The sequence below is a fragment of the Manacus candei genome, unplaced genomic scaffold, assembly GCF_025592945.1.
Source record: "Manacus candei isolate 608988 ecotype Guabito, Panama unplaced genomic scaffold, ASM2559294v1 h1tg000011l, whole genome shotgun sequence".
NCBI classification, from domain to species: domain Eukaryota; kingdom Metazoa; phylum Chordata; class Aves; order Passeriformes; family Pipridae; genus Manacus; species Manacus candei.
The window spans coordinates 27,261,336-27,279,796 of record NW_026138059.1 but is presented as its reverse complement, the minus strand read 5'-3'; the positions used below and the strand labels follow the sequence as shown (position 1 = coordinate 27,279,796).

The following is an 18,461-nucleotide window of genomic DNA, read 5'->3' as shown; positions in this document are numbered from 1 at the left end:
GATGCAAGCTGAAAATAGATCCAGCGTATGCTCAGCACTTTTCCCAGAGGTCTTTTATTTATTAGGAACAGTCTTGGTACAGGACAGCTCGGACCCTCATTTAGCAAGATGACTTTTTGCCTTTCAAGAACAGTGCAATGACTTTGCTCTATTTACTGACTGCTATGTAATTTTTTTTCACTGCCTCCTGTGGAAGCAGTGACTTTACCTAACATAAATTGTAATATAACCCTGATTTATAATGAAGTCAAGAAACGACAGGCTCCATTTGAAGTAATGGAACTTGACAGATGTAAGGTTCAAATTAAATAATCCTATTTGTAAGACAGCATTTGTACATGGTACACTGATTTAAAATGAACTTCAGTTCTTCTTCAGCGAATCCTTTACTATTCTCCGTGTTTTGCCTTTCACAGAGGCTTTTTGGGGGACAAAATTCATTTGGAGAGAGCATTTTTGTTTTTGAAAACATGTATGGAACAATACATTGTTTTCTCTCCCTTGGTAAAGAAGTTCTTATAAATTGTTTCACAGAAGAACACTTTAATTAAAGAAGAGAAATTAATATAGGTCGCTTATTCAGGGCAAGCCACATCCAACCTGCTTCAGTGGCCAGAAGAGGCCACTTACTGAGAATGAGGGAGAGGGAGGATGCTGGAGGGAAAATAGTGAGAAAGGCTGTGGCTCGACTCTTCCCCCCCAGGAGCAGAGGTTCATTCTAGCAGTGATTTGTATGAAGGGAGAAGGTCCCCGCCTCCTTGCTGTCCTTCCCTCACAGCTGGCAGAGGGGAACACTTGAAGATGATGTTTGCTCCTGCCTCTGCACCCCACTTCTCTTCCTTTGTCACCGTCATCCCAATGCAAGCAAGAAAAGCCCCGGGGTGTGCAAATGGAAGGATAGGAGCTGGCAGTAAGCACAGGAGTGGGGGTTGGTAGAACAAAATGCTTGCAGAGGAGAAAAAGAGACCAGGCAGGGAGTGTGAGATGCTGCAGAGATGATGAAAAAGGGCACAAAAGAAGGGCAGTGGGATAAAAAACACTAAGGGCACAGTGCAGGATTTTTCTGGCCTAGATTGAGGGGAAGCTGTTTTACAAAATGCCCCCTTCCCTTTTCTCAGCCCCCTTCACTCAGCATTGCTGTTTTGCCTTCCTTTCTGGTTGTTTTAGTAGCGGCTTCCCTCTCCATCATCTTGATAATTTTCCTTCATACCTGGCAAGGATGTGGCCCTTTCCCCAGGAGTCTGACAGACGCTCTCACTCTGGGCTGGCCTCACATGCTTAGGCAGAAAGGTCCCAGTGTGCGTATTCAGCTCGATAGTGTTCCTGCTCTCACCTTGTCACCCTGCCACCATCACCCTTCTTTCCTGGGAAGATAAGAAAGGTGTCAGTGGGAAGGGTAGTTACTAATCCACAAGGCTCCGCTCAGAAGGCGGCAGTCTCTCGCACACTGGGACCGTGAGAACAGTCTGTCCAAACTGGAGCTTCAGCATCATGTCTGCCCTGCAGTGAGTGGTTTCAGCACTAAGTAGCTTCTTTCTCCTCTTTGTAGTGAGTTCCAATAAAGAATAGACAGTGAAGAGTACAAAATGACTGCCAAAGAGGGCGTTGCTTGGGTGCTGGGGCTGTAGCCCAGCCTGGGGACATGGGGAGAGAGGCTCCTTCTCCCATGTCCTGCTCTCTACACGATTAAGAATCTTTTTCCTCAGTGCTTGTAGGGAATAACTTCAATTAATTAGAAACCAAGCCCAGTTTCCCCACTGCACTCAAGAACGGACAGGACTTGAGAATATCACTGGGGAATAGGAGGAAAACAAGCTCACAAAGCCAAAGCAGTGGAAAAGAGGAAGGCAAGGAGTATCCATTCAGTAAAAATGGCATTGACATCATGGGGAACCTTGCACCTCATTTCGGGGAAAAAAGCAGCGAGGCCCAAAAATAAAAGTCAATCAGGAGATTTTAGAGTTGCTGCTGGTAGCTTGCACACTGCCTCCTCTCCCTCCTCCAACAGATGTGTGCATGGCTACGGGCATGGCTTTCTGTTCACTTGGAATTAATGGGATTATATACAGCGGGAAAGGAGGCAGGGTACACTGAATTCTGCAAATACAGAGCTTCAACCTGTGCTGCTTGATCTTTGAAAAAAATAAAATACAATAAAATAAAATAACAGGAACCAATTCCAGGATGTTTCAGTATATACATAAACCGGTTTTCATTACTCACAGCACATTCGTGACTGAGGCAGCAGAATAACACTTTACTGTTCATTATTTTATCAGACAGTGATAATTGTAGTTAATATTTTCTTAGTAGTGTCTCTGAGAGTTTATTTATGCTGTTAATAATCTGAGCAGCTGTAGTGATGCTGTCTGCCAGAGCTGTAGCCTTTTAGAATCACTCTAGTGTGGCAAGGATACGATGGTAATAGAAATCCAAGGAGAAAGCGATCTTTTCGGAGCAGATGGGGCTGATTCAATCCCTTTCACACACATTCACGTTATCTAGTCTCTTTCTCACACTACCATGCGTGGGTGCACGTGAGCATATGTAGACACACACACACAAATAGCTGTAAAGTCCCAACTTCCACCCTCCTCGGAAGTCACGTGTCAAGCTGGAAAGGCGATAATTTTTCTACGTGAAGAGTGTTTCTGGGGCTTCTAGGGTAGATGGCATATTCTACCCCTTGCTTTCTGGGTAGATCTTAAAAATCTCATGCATGAAGCAGAAAGGGGAAAGTCAATTTGTTGAGGATAACCTGGAGCCAGGGGCAGGGTTGTGGCTGCGCTGGGATGCCTTTGCCCAGCCTTCCTATCTTTCCTTGCCCTTGACCTCTTTGCTACAGGTCACTCCTCCTGAGCCTACACTCCTTTAGGGACTAAAAGAGCCATTTACTTTTGCTCATAGCAGACATGAAAGCTCAGCAAGAAGGCAAATGCCTACGTTTTTTTTTCTGGTGGGATTTACAGAGCCTAGTTAACCTTTTGGGCCACTGAGAGGAGAGTTAACTGCTCCTTGTGGAGGATGGGAGGGGGCCAACTTTTCCAGCTCAGCAGTGGTTGGTTCTTCTGGGAAACCTGCATTGTTGAGCTGAGCAGACGTCACTGATAAAACGTGAGCACCAAGCAGTAGAACAAAAGCCACCATAATCCTCAGATCTGTTAGTAGCCATGCAAGAACAAAAACAAGGTGATTGCAGAAGAATTGCATGTCTGAATACCAGAAATTAAAAGGCAGGGTGGGGGAGGAGAAGAAAAACTGGAACAAATGCAGCATTTGGCGGGTTTTGTTTTAAAACTGTGATGCCTGCAGGAAGCCGGGTCATTTATACAAGGTTTCAGCCTACCAGTTAATAATTGTAATGCCTGGTTACCTCATGAAGCACAATAGCAAACCCTTTTACATTCAGTTCCTTCCACAGCACAGCAAAAGCATCTCTGGATTTGAAATGTTGCAGTATTTGGTGGGCTGCACTCTCTGCTACCCCGACGTAAGGATGCCAGTGATTTTATATGCTGTGCCATGCCAGCACATGGTCACAGGCAGTGCCGGAAGCATGGGCATCATCCCGTGGAAACCACGGCAGAGCATCTGTGAGCTGCTCATCATATCGGATGTTATCCAGCCCCATCTCCTGAGCCTGCTTTTTCTCCAGTTCCTTTGTCTTCTAATTCAGTTCTCTTCTTCAGAGAGCAGCCTTGTGTTTTCTTAAATCATATTTGACAGAGCTTGTTTATTCCTCTCCTACACTACACGAAGTATAATAGTAGGGCTTGTAGTGAGATGCCTTGCTGTGAAGTATTCCTTGTTTTTATAAAGTAATTACAGTGTATTTAATGCACTGTGTATTTAATACACTATTATATAGTTTGTTCACATAAATACATTCTGCCATGCCTGGGAAAGAGGAGTATTAGTGCAATTTGCAGGTCTTTGTAGTTTTTCTGTGTTGTTGTGTTTACTTGTATATCAATTGCAGCTTTAGAAACTCTGAACCATTCCTCTAAGCACCCTCTGAATTAGAAAATTTCTTCATACATCTTCATTTTCTGTCTATTTTGATATTTCCTAATGTAACTTGGAGGCTTCTAGAGCTTTCTTTCTTCATGCTAAAAGTTCTTAAACTGACTTTTGTTTTCCTTTTTTTGCCCACTTTGGCTCATGATGTGCACCTAAACAGATCTTTCACAGACTCCGCTCTCACAATTTATATTCTGTGAAAGCTTTCCCACTCCTTCCTCACCCCTCCTCACTGCTAACACTTTCTCTTTTTTTTTTCCCTTTCTTTTTTAATCCAGAGGTCAGTTTAATTTTCCTTTTGCAAAAATATGAGACTGATTTTAATTTTAAATTACAGTTGCACTTTAATTCTAATGATGCTTTTGGGTTAAAATCTGTTAGTTTCTTCTCCACTGGTTTCAGCATGGCTTGTAGAGACACCAGAGGAGAGAAGGTAGCATTTCTGCTGAGCCACCCTCCTGTGTCATCCTTTGTTACTGTGTTCCACGTTTCTTAAAGTGCACGTTGCACTTGAAAAACAAATGTATTTCAGACTGCCAGATTTCACAGCCGTATTTCCTTTTGCTTTATCTTCCAGTTCATGCCTGAGTGTTTAAACTGCTAATTAGCGCCACTGTTTTTTACATGCTCTTTGTTGGTTCAATCATTTCATAGCCAAGTTGTTCCTTTAGAGAAAAGGTTGTTTGGTACATCCTCATCTCTAATTTTCTTTTTCATACCTTTACCTGACCTTTGCAGCCTAAAAGTTCTTCTCCAAGCCTTTTCACCTAGGCTTGCCTGCAGGTACTCTCTTGGCCACAATTTGGAATTTTCTGTATTCTCATTATGCCTTGAACAGCCTCTAACATAAACAGCATACCCCAAATCACATAATTAGTTAGGAAAAAATTGTCTCATTCTGCTGAAGTTCATTACAGTGTTTTCTCCAAACAGTGGCACTTCGGCCGTCAGTTCAGTGCATAGTATGACAGATACTATTGTCCTCACGGTTTAATAAACTGGTGTTTGACTTCAAGTTACTGAGTGAGATTTTAAAATAAGGGCTCTGGCAGGTTTGCTTGCAGGGGTTTAGGAAGTTTCCCCCTGCAGTCCAAGAGCTGTTGTGCTGAAGGCTTTGTGAGGTGGCAGAGGGAGGTGTGCCTGATGCCAGCATGGCTGTGCGCCAGCAGGCCCTCACCTCCGCACAGACCTGCCTCCCTTAGCTGCCGAGCTTCTCGTGCCAGGTTGTGGCCCAGAGGAGCAGCCATGCAGGCAAACATCTCCTTTTGCTCAGCAAAGCACTGTGGATGGTAGCACCAGATCTGCCCAGTGGGAAATCTGCCAAAGACCCATGGTAAGAGTAAATGTGATGCAGGCAGCGCATCCCTGCTGTGGAAAAGCACTGCATCTTCCAGTCTCCTGTAGCCTTTTGGTTTTGCAACTGTATTAATCTGTGATGGTAAGATGGCTGCTGTTTCCTTCGCTGAAATATGTCAGCAGCAAAGTACTGAGGCTTATATTTGGTGATTCCTACCTTCCTTCTCAATAGACTGAGAGATGTGGCAAATTCAGCAAATTGCTTTGTCCTTAAAATTTTCAGGAATGGGAAGGATGTTGAAAATGTGCAAGGATACTGTCAGGATTTCCAGAAGTAAATTCTTTGCTTTGATTTGAAACCAATCTCATTTTTGAAAGGTTGAAAGAATTTCAATTTGGCTTCAATAACTCTGAGATGAAATGAAAACTAGAAATTGTGGATTAAAATAAGCATTGCAGTTGGATCAGAAATCATTTTTACTTTTACTATTCTGTCTTTTACTGTTTTAATTTCTTAGACATCTTCTGATTCTCTCTTCCCGTTTGTTTCATCTGACATTTTTGGCCCCAGACTTGGGGCCCAGGATTTTTGAGAATGCTCAAAGCTGAGGGCATTACCATTTCTGAATTTGATTCAGAAAAATCCAAGTATGCAGGTACCTTAATAATGCCTCTTATGCTCCACCCCTAAGTCATGTGCGGTCAAAGGCTGACATAACCAATAACATGGTCATTGATTCACTGGCTGTTTACGCCATCTTTACGCTTAGCAATCAATTCCAAGCCACTCACCCTGCTGTCAGTGCTGACGTACTTCTCACGGAGCAACGGGCACAGTTTGCAATTATTGCTTCCCATCCTGTAGGCAAGTCAGCGTGAATGACTTCTTCCTCCCTGTCTCACCTCCTGTGGTCACACCTGCCACATTATAATGCTGGGTGGGCACTGAGGGATATTAGTCTCGCCTTTCAGGTGCAGAGGCAGGAGGTCTTTGAAGTCCTCGTGCTGCCCCTGGATGTGCTCCTTATGCCAGAGAGAGGAAAATGAGAAGTCATAGCATCATAGAATATGCTGAGATGGAAGGAACCCATCAGGATCATCGAGTCCAACTCCTGGCCCTGTGCAGAACACCCCAAGATTCCCATCTTGTGCCTGAGAGCGTTGTCCAAAAGCTTCTTGAACTCAGATGGGCTTGGTGCTGTGGCCACTTCCCTGAGGAGTCTGTTCCAGTGCTTAACCACCCTCTGGGTGAAAAATCTTTTCTTTATAAGTTTAGGTTGTCAAGATTTAGATTTAGGCTTAGATTCATGCCATTTCCTCAGGTTCTGTCACTGGTCATGAGAGTGAAGAGGTTGGTACCTGCCCTACTGCTTCCCCTTGTGAAGATGTTGAAGATGGCAATGAAGTCTCCCCTCAGTCTCCTCTTCTCTAGCCTGAACTAACCAAGTATCCTCAGCTGCTCCTCATACGGCATCCTCTTCAGATCCTTCACCATTCTCATGGCCCTCCTTTGGACTCTCTCTAGTAGTTTAATGTCTTTTTTATATTGTGGTGCCCAAACTGCACACAAGGTGAAGCCACACCAGTGCAGAGTAGAACAGGACACTCACCTCCTTTGGCCAGCAATGCTTTGCATGATACAACCCAGGACACAGTTGGCCCTCCTGGCTGTCAGGGCACTGCTGACTCACATTCAACTTGCCATTGACCAGGACCCTCAGGTCCCTTTCTGCAGCACTGCTGTCCAGCCTCTCCTTCCCTAGTCTGTACACACAATCAGGGTTGCCCCATCCCAGATGCAGAATCTGGTCACTTGGTTTCCTCCTTCAGTTTGTAAATACTCTCACACAGGCAGTTGGGGCTTCTAGTGTAAATCTGTCATCTGGCCCGCAACTAGGACTTCAGGGGGAAGGGGGGGGGGGGCACTTGTGGGTTTTTTCTTTCAAAAGCACAAAATTGGAAGTTGGACAAGCACTTCCAATGTGACATCTTTTGTAGAACTACCACTAAAGGGAGTTAAGCATCTCCTTGAAGCTCTCAACCTGACAGCCTTGAGGCTGTTGTGGAGGATGCACTGAAAAGATACCAGGATGCCCCTTAGACTGGCCTTGGTGTGGCTTTGCAGGTGGCAGCTTTTCCAATGGGACTTTAGAAATAAATAAATTAGGTAAATCAGTCTCTTAAAGGAGCTTTGTGTCCATTTTCTCCCTTCCTCTGGTCTGTGTTCGTGTCCAGGGAACACATGGTGGTGGTGTAGTGGCCTCCTACCCCTGTGATGCAATGCAATGTGGGAGATGCCAGACTGTTACTGGAACTTTGGGTGAGTCTTCTGCCCAAATTTGTATGCGCTACCTGAAGTGGCAGAATGTTGAACTGGGGCCAGCAGGGTATCTGCTTCATTTAAAAAGGGGTTTTAGAATTAAAACAATGGCCTCTCTCTGTCAGTCTTCTCCATCACTGACTTGTACATTTCTCCCTTGTTTACAAGTCCAGATAATACAAATACCTGCATCTGATGCTTCTCACTCATGTGGGCTTTTAAAGAGAGATTACTAATTTTAGGAGCTTGTCCTGGTTTCAGCTTGGGTAGAGCTTTATGAGAAGATAAGGGAAATATATCTGTAAGCTGCTGGTGGGAGAATATTTAAATGCTGTTAAATTAAAGAGAGGGAAATGCAGTAAAATACTGGTGTGGCATTGGCTTACAAAAGTCCTCTGCTGTTTATCATCTCTTCTTCTGACTTTTTCCTGCCTCCTGCATGTTCCCGCTTCATGTAAAAGGATCACAGTTTCAAAACAACTCCTGCCTATGTGCATAGATAGGGACAAACCATGATGTCTGACACTGTTGATTTTGCACATGACTATCCTGTTTGAGCCTAGTAATAAACTCTCAGAGAGTTTTCCAAAACCAGATAAGCCCAGGCTAGGAAAAAAAACAGGCTTCCCCATCCCAAGTAAAAATAACCAAGTAAATAACCAGGAAGTCTCTTTATTCTTAATGGACTAACAGCTTTGGTGACTGATTTTGGTTATCAGATTACACTCTGAAAATAACTTCTGTGCTATACTTGCAATTGGCTGTGGAAGAAAAAGAATACACTGTGTACTAATTTTAGCAAATAAGATTAGAGTTAATATTTAATCTCAGAGACCTTCTTCAGGCTGTGGAAAAAAAATAGCAGCAGTTAACTGTCACTAATCTTATCTCCTATTTTTCTAGCATGTGTTTGGTTATATAAATTGTAGTGCTAGGAACGCACTGGTGGAGTGTGAAGTTAGTAGTTTGTTTGCTACATGCTTGGGTGTGTTAGACAAACTTCAAGGCTGAGATGGATTTAAGAGGTCTACACGTGCCTTTAGACTACAGTAACAACATTGAAAGACCAGCAAAGTGGGTACCACAGTAGACCTGCTACAAAACAGTATGTGAATAATGAATTGATTTTGGCTTCTGCAAGAAATAGTCCCTTTTTTTTCTGTTTCTACCCAATTGTTTTAAATTAATATTCAGTTTGAGATTTGATATTCAGCATGTGAGGTTTGATTTGATTTTCCTTTCTTCCTTCCCCACAAAATGGCTTAATAATTGAATCGACGTTTGGAAATCAGAGATGAAGAGTTTCTAACTGTTTTTAGGTGCCTGATGATGAATTCAACCTGAAAATCAAAATACTACAAATATAAACCATAAACCTATAAGCAGCTTGCATGCTTTGCAACAATCCTATCAGTACTCCTGTTGATTTCAACGAGATACTCAAATGCATAAAGATAATAACACGCACCTACACTGCTGTCAGGACTTGTACGTTCTCAGTGTATCTAAAGGTCTCACCACCTAAATTACCCCCAATTCAGTAGGATTTAGCAACTAATGTTCTGCAGATTTCATTGTATCCCTGGAGGTTAGGAAAGGGCTCTGCCTTCTCGCGCCACCACCACCGAACTTGTTCTTTGCATATGCCCCAGGTATACTTTCTTTGGAAAGGAACAACTGCATGTACATTTGCTGTTGAATCTTGATGCTGTTTCCCAGCAGATCATGAGGGCACTGTGCCCTCATTAATGCGGAAATTAGGCTTGGAAAAGCCTTTCTTCTTGTTGCAATTGGCGATAGCATCCAATAGCAAACCAGACAATTCTCTGTTCTTGATGTTAGTATGCACCAGATTACTGTAAACATTCTTTTGCTCCATTTTAGATATTGCTTTGCCAAGTTTTACATTCCTACATGTTTACAGTGATCTTTCCTTGCCCTTAACCACTTTTCCCCTCTTTAAATTGAAGTCAGACTTCACTGGCATTTTGCAGGGGTTGACCTTCCCCACTCCAGATGCAGCTTTTCATACAGATGCCATTCGGAGCAGGGTTACCAGACATCCATGTTTCCCTTGGAAATAACCTTCCCCCACCCCCCCAAACAAATACCGTCTGTACAGAATTGGAGGATTTCGTCTATTTATGTGGGATTTTGAGACATCTGGAAGTCTGGGCAGTTAGCTAATGAGCATGCACTGATGAACTCTGCAGTGCACAGTGAGTCCAGCCCACCAGTCCAGCCCATCCATAGAAATGGGTCCACAGACCTCTGTGTGTGCTCTGAGGCCATGTCCTGTCTGTTCAGAACAACACAGAGGCCTCCATGGCATGCTTGGTCAGCCTCATGGAGGACATGGATACAACAGGGAGCCAGAGAGAGTTCACCCACAGTGCTGCGTCTCCCGTGTAAGTTTGTGTGTACAACTACATTTAAAATAGAATTTCTGCCCTAGAAGTCCCTTATGAAAATACAATGTTCCCAATGTGGAAGTGAGCTAACCCTCCTCCTAATTTTAGAAAAGTACGTGCTCAGAACCAGAAAAATGCTTTGCTAAAAATGCTGTATTTGCATCTGTATTTGCCTTCTTTACTAGCATTTCACATTGCTCACTCTCTTCTCAGCTTCTTATTCTCCCATCTGACAGTGATCAATACTGTTTTCCTTGAATTAGCCAGTTTTTCATTAATGACACAATACTAAGCAAAGAAGGGAGGGCAGAGAGTATAACAATAATACAACTATTTCTCCAAAAGGAAGAAGCATTACCCAGAATGCATCAAGGAAATATAATGAGAGATGATGGAGGAAAATAAGGGAAATATTTCCTCACAAGAAGGTTTTAAGTAGAGTCTGGCAATGATCTCCCAAAGGAAGTAGTGGAAGTCTGGTCACTTAAATCAATTAGGACTAACCAGAGCATTGCACTCCACAAGACTCTGTAAGGAGAAAAGCAGTGTCAAACTGAAATAAAATAGATTTTGCGTGCTTGTTTTCTGCAGGGCTGCTGTAAGTATTTTGCTGGTAAATTCAATATGGCTAATGCTGATTAACAAGTCTCTTGATGGTGATTATATCATTGCATTATTTCCAGCCCTCTCCTCAATATCATAAACTCGTGAGGGTACGGACATACAAAAAACATCCCCCAGCTCAGCTAGCTCAGTCTGAAAGACACAAGGCAGATAAAGGACTGGAGAAGTTCTTTTCTTTCACCTTAGCATTTGTCAGGCTTGTTATCTCCAGAATGCTGAATGGACATTGACCACCATACTGCACACTGAACAAGGTGTCCCTTTGGCAGGATGTCAGGGGCAGGAGCTGCACATGGACTTGGTTTCGTAGATTGCTGTAGAGCAAGAAGATGTGCCACATGGCTTAGGTAGGGCTACGGTATCCGTGTCCTCTGTGCACCAGGTGTGCAGAAGGGTTTAAATGCATACGAGACCAGCTGGGCACAAAAGCAAGACAAGTAAAGTGATTTGTCCTCAGTCTTGGTGGGCTGTTTGGCATGTTCCAGGTACACAGAAGTCCTCTACTGCCCTACCTTGAGAGATAATGGAAAGAAATCAAACCTCTGAGAAGCTGGTATCTTTGCTTTGCTTTTCTCTCTGTGTGGGCATTGTTGTTTTATTATGTGTGTTTTCCATTTTCTCTGTTTGGTTTTCTAGAAGCCAGTCAATTCCATCTAAAAAATAGAAATGGGTAGAAATTGGAATAAGCCAAAGGGATTGAAAGGCAAGGAAGCAGTGACTTGTGTATGAGCTTGGACAAGGTGCTGAGTGGAGGTTTCTGTAAATTGACCTGCCTGCTTAAACATTAATTTATATGGAAAATAGGGTTTAAAAGCAAACAGCTCTTTGACATATGGCATCTTATTTACAGTAGGGAAAACAAATAAGCTGGGATTGTTGCTGGGGTTTTACCCATCCAGCAAAGGTCTCTCTCACATGTAAATGGAGACTGTTACATCAGAGAAATTATCCATTTCCTTCTGCAAATGCAGATCAACTTGTTTTCACTAGCTTTTTTTCACTGGGATGCATCAGTCAGATCAAATAATTTTAAAAGACTGTCCTTATCTCTTCCTAGAGAAATGTGTGTGTCATAGTAGTACATGCAGCTTCAAAGCCTTTTCTTTCCCACTCCAGTGTCTCAATTCCAGCCTTTCTACCAGAATGCATCAGACGCAAGCAGTCCCAAAACTGGTGGGGCTGAGGCAGGGGACCTGACACGGGATCCAAATCAATATTTAGACAGCTTCAGGCAGCAGAGTTTGCGCTGGCTTTCACACTTGGCAGCAAGCTTTGCACCCATTTGTTTCCAAAGTTATTGTTTGTGCAGTTTCAAGCATTGGCACTAGAGAGATTTCTCCCTGAGGGCAATGACAAGCGCCAGGTGTTTGAAAAGAAACTGTCCCCCTTTGGATCTGAAGATTGCGAAAGTTGTGTCAGTGGCTAATGTCTCGTAAGGATGTAAAGGCACGGATTTTCATGGGGTTTTCATAATCCTTCACCTGATGTATCTACTGGGCATCGTGGGGAGCCCACAGCACAGTCTCAGGCTCTGCTCCTGATGCATCCAGCACAGAGCAGCTCTACCAGCTGTGTTGCTGCTGTTTGTTATCGTGGTGATTTACTTGGTGCAAAAACCTGAGTCAGCGTGGGAGACAGCCTTGCTGTGGAGTTGTATGAGTCAGCCCGAAGCTCTGCAGAGTGCCTGCGCTGGGGCGGCAGGCAGGCAGGTGAAACCCTGGCCCAGCACAGAAAATAATTTTAATTTGCTTTCCAGCCATTCCACCTAGTGGCCAAATGACACCACTGCCAGGAGAGCTGGATTTGTGTTTCAGAGTCCCTCCAGACCTACGCTGCCGCTGTGGAGCTTACAAGATATGCAGGAATGTGAGCCCCCCCACTGAAGATCTTACCAAACATCAGCCTGCAAGTAGCTCATTAAGTTCCCGAGCAATTTTGTTAATCATGCCGCATAGATAAAATGCAGATAGGCTTTTAGTGAGCTGATAATCTAACAAATAGGCAGAAAGTGTAACACTGATAAAGCAGTGATCAGTTTAATAGCCAGCTGTAAATCTTGGTAATTCTGTACCAGAGGCGTATTGTAAAACAGGAATGTGCAAGTGTGTAAGTACATGCATGAAAATGCACTGCTTCTTAAAATAGCAGATACAGCAGTAATATTATGTATGGAAAAGCTATTGGGAGCAATTTTAGAGGTGTTTTAAAATATTTTTGTCTCCATCAAAGTCTGCACCACTTGTCGTATCTTCATAATCCAGCATCACAAGTACAAGTCTATGAGTAACAAAGACTTGTTTCTGGAAGTCAAGATTTTCTATAAAGATCTATGAACTCTACCACTGATCCTGAGGCAGTGTAGGGAATTTATAGGCTTTTTGTTGAGATGAACCGAATTATTCACTCAGATACATGCTAGTCACGAATCAGACTATCTCAAATTCATGGCCTGATGACTCGCCAAGCTCGTGAGCACCTTCTTGATTGGTGGCATTAATTCAATTGGAAGAACAGGGAAAAGCAACTCATCTTCTGAGTATCCTATATCCCATACCATATTCCATACCATCCTGAGTATATCCTTCTGAGGAGCTGGGAAATGTGAGTTTAAATCCCCACAGCCTGGGAAAGGGACAGCATCTACTTTCTAGGTCCCTATTCTGATCTTTAGGCCATTTTGCAAAAGGGAACATCAGTGCTTCCTCTTCTTGTTTGTTTGAAAAGAGGAAACTGATCTGGGAACACGTACCAGTGACATCTGTATCCAAAAAGAGGTTGCAGGCCATGCATCCCAACCTCACATAGGCATGCAGGTGCTGGCTACACTGCATCCCATCTAGATGCCTTTCCTTGGTATGCAAAGCACAGGGAACTCTGATTTGTGAAATCTACTTGCAAGCTAGACAAGAAGTTGTCTTGGTGAATTGAGACTGAATTGACTTGCCAGGGTCATGTAGCAGGTCATTGGTGCAATGGGAAATTGAGTTGTGGTCTTCCAAATCTCAACTTTGTGGCCAAACCACTGAATCGACTTGTGGAGAAGCCTTTATCCTTGTTGGTGAGCCCTATTTTTGAAGCAACCTCTTGCTGCTTTATGAAGAATAGAGTTTTTCCAGTACCTTTGTTTCATGCCCATCGACAGAAAAAATTTAACAGAAGTTAGCACCAGTGCATTTTTGGTCAAAAATAGACAATATCTATAGTTTACCATGGGGCTTAGCAAGTTATTTGATTGCTATATATAAAGATACCTCTGTAAAAAATGGGAGGAGGTGGCAGAAAGTGTGTGGGTTTTAATATATGGTATATTAATGTAAAATATAGATAGTATGATGAGAAAAAAACATGAATAATGGTGTATAACTCAGACCTGGAACAGTTGGAGATCTCTCCCCTGCAAACAGTTTTTACTCTTTCTACAAAGAAAATGGCGGAAAATTAAGTAATGAGGTGGGACTCGGGGTAATTTACATCATTTGAACTATAAATAGGAATTTCTTTCCTGTTAGCTGTACCTCAGACTCACTAAAATCAGGGACAGTATGAGGAGAATAATCTCCATCAGGTGGAGGAAAGAGCTGTGCAGTCAATACTTACCTATTATGTATTCAGCAATGGCTTGCAAAAATTTGAGAAGAAAAAAGAAACCAGTTTACCCTTGAAAGAGGCAGAAAGATGATTTCTGTTGGATTTTGCTGTAATATTAAAGTTTCCTTCACAAAACACTTTCTGGATTTAAGTGATATCTTAAGCTTGAAACCACTGTTCACTGGACCTTCCATCAGGGCATAAGAATCAAAATTTCATTGGGCTTTCATGGTAGTGCACTGTAGCACAGTTAAGATCCATCCAAGAATTAGCAGTGTCCACACCAGACTAGTTTTTGCAGTCTTTTATCAGGGCAGAGGCTTGGTTCATAGGTCTTCAAGATATTTGGGAAAAATAGTGTTGATTTGTGAAATCTACTTGCAAGCTAGACAAGACGTTGTCTTGGTGAATTGAGACTGAAGTGACTTCCCAGGGTCATGTAGCAGGTGGTTGGTGCAATGGGAAAGGGACTGCATCTACTTTCTAGGTCCTGTATAATGATGTACAGCATAAAGGGAGCAGTGCTAATTACTGAATGTAGCATCATTGCTGGTGTGATAGAAGAATAACTGGTGCTGAGCTGTATTTATTTCTGAATACCAGATCTGTTAGGTTACCTTAACTACATGATGAATGAGTTGGGATGATAACAAGAGCTGATGGTAATGCTGGCAATTTCCCTCTCTTTTTTTGCAGGTCACTGTCAGGGGATTTGGTCCATTGTTACAGTTTGCCTATACTGCTAAGCTGTTACTCAGCAGAGAAAACATCCAGGAGGTCATCCACTGCGCGGAATTCCTGCGCATGCACAACCTGGAGGACTCCTGCTTCAGCTTCCTTCAGACACAACTGCTGAACAATGAAGATGGCCTGTTCCTGTGCAAAAAAGATACCACCTGTCAGCGCATGCACGATGAGGAGAACTCGGATGGAGATGAGGAGGAGACGATGGAATCGGAGACATCAAAAATATCTTGCCCAAGAGAGAGGATGCACCAAGAGCCCTTCAATTTTGAAACCACTGTCGCTGGAGCAGACAAAGGGGAAGGGATGCTGCCTGACTCTGACATGCTGAGAGATAGCAAGGACAATTTAGATAAAGATGCAGTAACACGGTACCCCAGATACAAGAAATACCAGCTTGCTTGTACCAAGAATGTCTACAACACATCACACATCAGTACCTCAGGTTTTGCAAGCACATTCAGCGAAGAGAGCTCTGGAAATGGCCTCAAATCAGGACTTGCTATGGGCCAGATAAAAAGTGAGCCTCAGAATGAAGAGAACGATGAAGAAAGCATCACACTTTGCCTGTCTGGAGATGAACCTGACATCAGGGATAAAGAAGGGGATGTTGAAATGGACAGGAAACAGCCAAGCCCCACTTGTGTCGACAGGCCAAAAAGTGGGTCTTCTCCTTCTTGCTTGCGATCTTTCTTCAACAGAACAAAAAGCATGGATTTGGTTGGCTTCCCCAGCACTTCCCAACAGCACTTTGGCAGGAGTCCAGCATGCCCTTTTGAAAAAGGGACAACTCAGGGTGACCACAAAACTGATTACGTCCCTTTCACAGGGAACTATGGACAGTCCCATGCCATGCAGAAGGATGCTTCCAACTTCACAGTGGGATCACCGCTCAGGGGGCCCGGCTTTGAAACTCTCTGTAAGCAAGAAGGGGAACTGGACAGGAGGAGTGTTATATTCTCTTCAAACGCTTGTGACCAAGTAAACACTTCAGTGCATTCATATTCTGGTGTGAGCAGCTTGGACAAAGACCTCACAGAGACTGTGCCAAAGGGTCTGTGGGCTGGCAGTAGCCAGTCTCTCCCCAGCTCTCAGACCTATTCGCACAGCGGACTGACAGCTGATCACTTGCCAGGAAGGATGCGGCCGAACACCAGCTGTCCAGTGCCAATTAAAGTTTGCCCTCGCTCTCCTCCTTTGGAAACCAGAACCAGGACCTCCAGTTCATGCTCTTCCTACTCGTATGCAGAGGACGGCAGTGGTGGCTCTCCCTGCAGTCTGCGTCTTTGCGAGCTCTCCTCTTCCCCTTGCTCCCAAGGCCCCCGATTCCTGGCACCCGAGCACCAGGAGCCAGGAGTGGTGGGGGATGGATTGTACAACCCGGTCCGAGCCCAGATTAAATGTGAGCCATCCTATGGAACAAACTCCAGCGATGAGTCTGGGTCATTCTCAGAAGCAGACAGTGAATCATGTCCTGTGCAAGACAGAGGGCATGAGGTAGGGATTTAAGATAAGTACATATTACCACAGTTGTTGTGACACAATTAATCGTTCCTTGATTCTCTCAAATGACTTTGCATTTCCCCAGCACTTACTTTGTTTATAACAACAAAGAGTAATTTCTGGTTATTCCCTCATCAGCTGAGTGCACGTGATTGACTTCACATAAATAGGTCTACTTGACCTCCGTGGTGTTTGGCTCTTCTGAAAATTTGGGTATGGGACAATAGTAAACTGCCGAATGATGTGCACTGATGTGCTTAGGAGTCTGCTGGCAGTGTCCTGTCTTCCTCCCTCCCTTGCCCACTTGTGTGACACAAAGCATTGTTCTTTATCCTTAATTTGCTGAGGTGGTTCCAGCTCCACCTGTTATTGCTGTTGGTGTCTGAGCAACCTCAGGTTGTGCCTTCACTGACACTGAGAGTTGAGCAGCCCGCTTGAAGAGCCAGTGCTGCATATTGCTAACAGCCGGAGTAGAGGAGGGAGGTAGAGTGGGAGGAGAAAGAGGTGTGAAATTACTTAAACAGTTGCATAGCTGGCCACCCTGGGCTGTGGAAATGGTATTCAAATCATCTTCCCTCTGTGCGTGTGTGTGCGCGCGTGTGTCACACACACAGGTAGCGTGTTTTTGCCTCCATTATGTGACAACTTAGATCATGTTCCCTGCCTGTGACATTTTGTTTGGTGGTGAGTTCTGGCAGCCTTTGCATAAATGGTTTCAAAGAGAAGTTATTCTTTCATTTCCAGGACTGTTAAGGAAATGACAGGGTAATGATTTGGGGTTGAAGAGTGTCAATTCCCATGTAGTTCTCCCATGAGAGAGAAAAGAGGGGCCACTCTAAAACTAGAGATGGGCCAGCTGGAGATGTTGCAGTGATAACTGACTAAGCGTGATGGAATAAGGTTTCTTTGTGAAGTCACTAGTTTGAGAGCAGGCTTAAATCATGGAGATGCGTTGCAGACCCCAGAAACTGAAAAAGATTGGATGTTTTCATAGAGCTTCATTAGGAAACTGCATGACCTAGAGTGCAGGTGGGTGAAATCACATATCAAATTCCTCTAGTAATGCTGAAACACTATATAGCTTGTGCTACAGCAAGTGCAAGTTTGGGGGGTTCGTATGCTGACAGCACCCAGTTCAGAACCAGGTGGGCTTAGTTATGGAGTAGGAATGAAAAGACTGAACTTTGTTCTATCCCTCAGTCCTTATTCCACTACATCCCAGGCTCTGGAAGATATCTTTCAGACAGATGTGGGTGGTTCCTTTAGTTGGCTGCTTAGTTCCAAGAAAAGGGTTGAAGAGCCTGGGGAGCCTCCTGTGTCCTAATCCCTGGTCACACTGTACCAATGATTCTGAGAGAACAGTTCTTTGTCCCCATGTCCTCAGCTCGGGACAATGCAGAAGAGAAAGAAGTCTCCTTGGGAGGCTGCCTGAGATATTGTGAGTAGAACCTCACTCAGGAAGCCGTACGGCAGCTCTGCCTGGCCATGCCAGGATTACTCAGTGAAGTCCTGCCTTTACAAGGAGCAGAAAGTAGCAGGGAGTGGGACTGAGACTGAGGGGAGCATCAGGTCTCCACCCATGTGTGGTGATTGCTCAGCAGAGGGTAATGCTCAGCAGGAGGCAGCACAGAGGGCGGGAGTTTACCCTTTTTGGGATTGATGGTTAATTAGCTGTCACAATTAGGTAATTCTGTGGAGATATGCTGCAGCAGAAGTGAACCTGGAAGAGTGAAATGAGAAGGTTATAGGGGACTGGTGGTGGTTTCCAAAAAAAAAAAAAGTATGCCAATATATTCAGGAGACCATGGATGAGAAGAGCAATATTCATGAGAGGAGAAAATTGGAGGCCATCCTGGTGTGCCACTGGCAGGCAGACATATCTGGTTCTGGGGCACTGCTAGGAAAGGTTTGTTCCACTCCTGGTTTTGCAGCTGGTTTCCTCCTGGGAAGACTTT

At 44.0% G+C, this 18,461-nt stretch overlaps 1 protein-coding gene across 10 annotated transcripts in view; it reads left to right on the top strand.

Annotated features, from left to right (window-relative positions):
- Positions 1-18,461, top strand: part of BACH2 (BTB domain and CNC homolog 2) — a 193,491-nt gene that overhangs the window by 156,208 nt on the left and 18,822 nt on the right. For all 10 annotated transcript variants that reach the window (XM_051777772.1, XM_051777771.1, XM_051777774.1 and 7 more), the window contains one exon: positions 14,956-16,500. In XM_051777772.1, the coding sequence (XP_051633732.1) occupies positions 14,956-16,500 (1,545 nt within the window). The remainder of the gene's footprint in view (positions 1-14,955; positions 16,501-18,461) is intronic.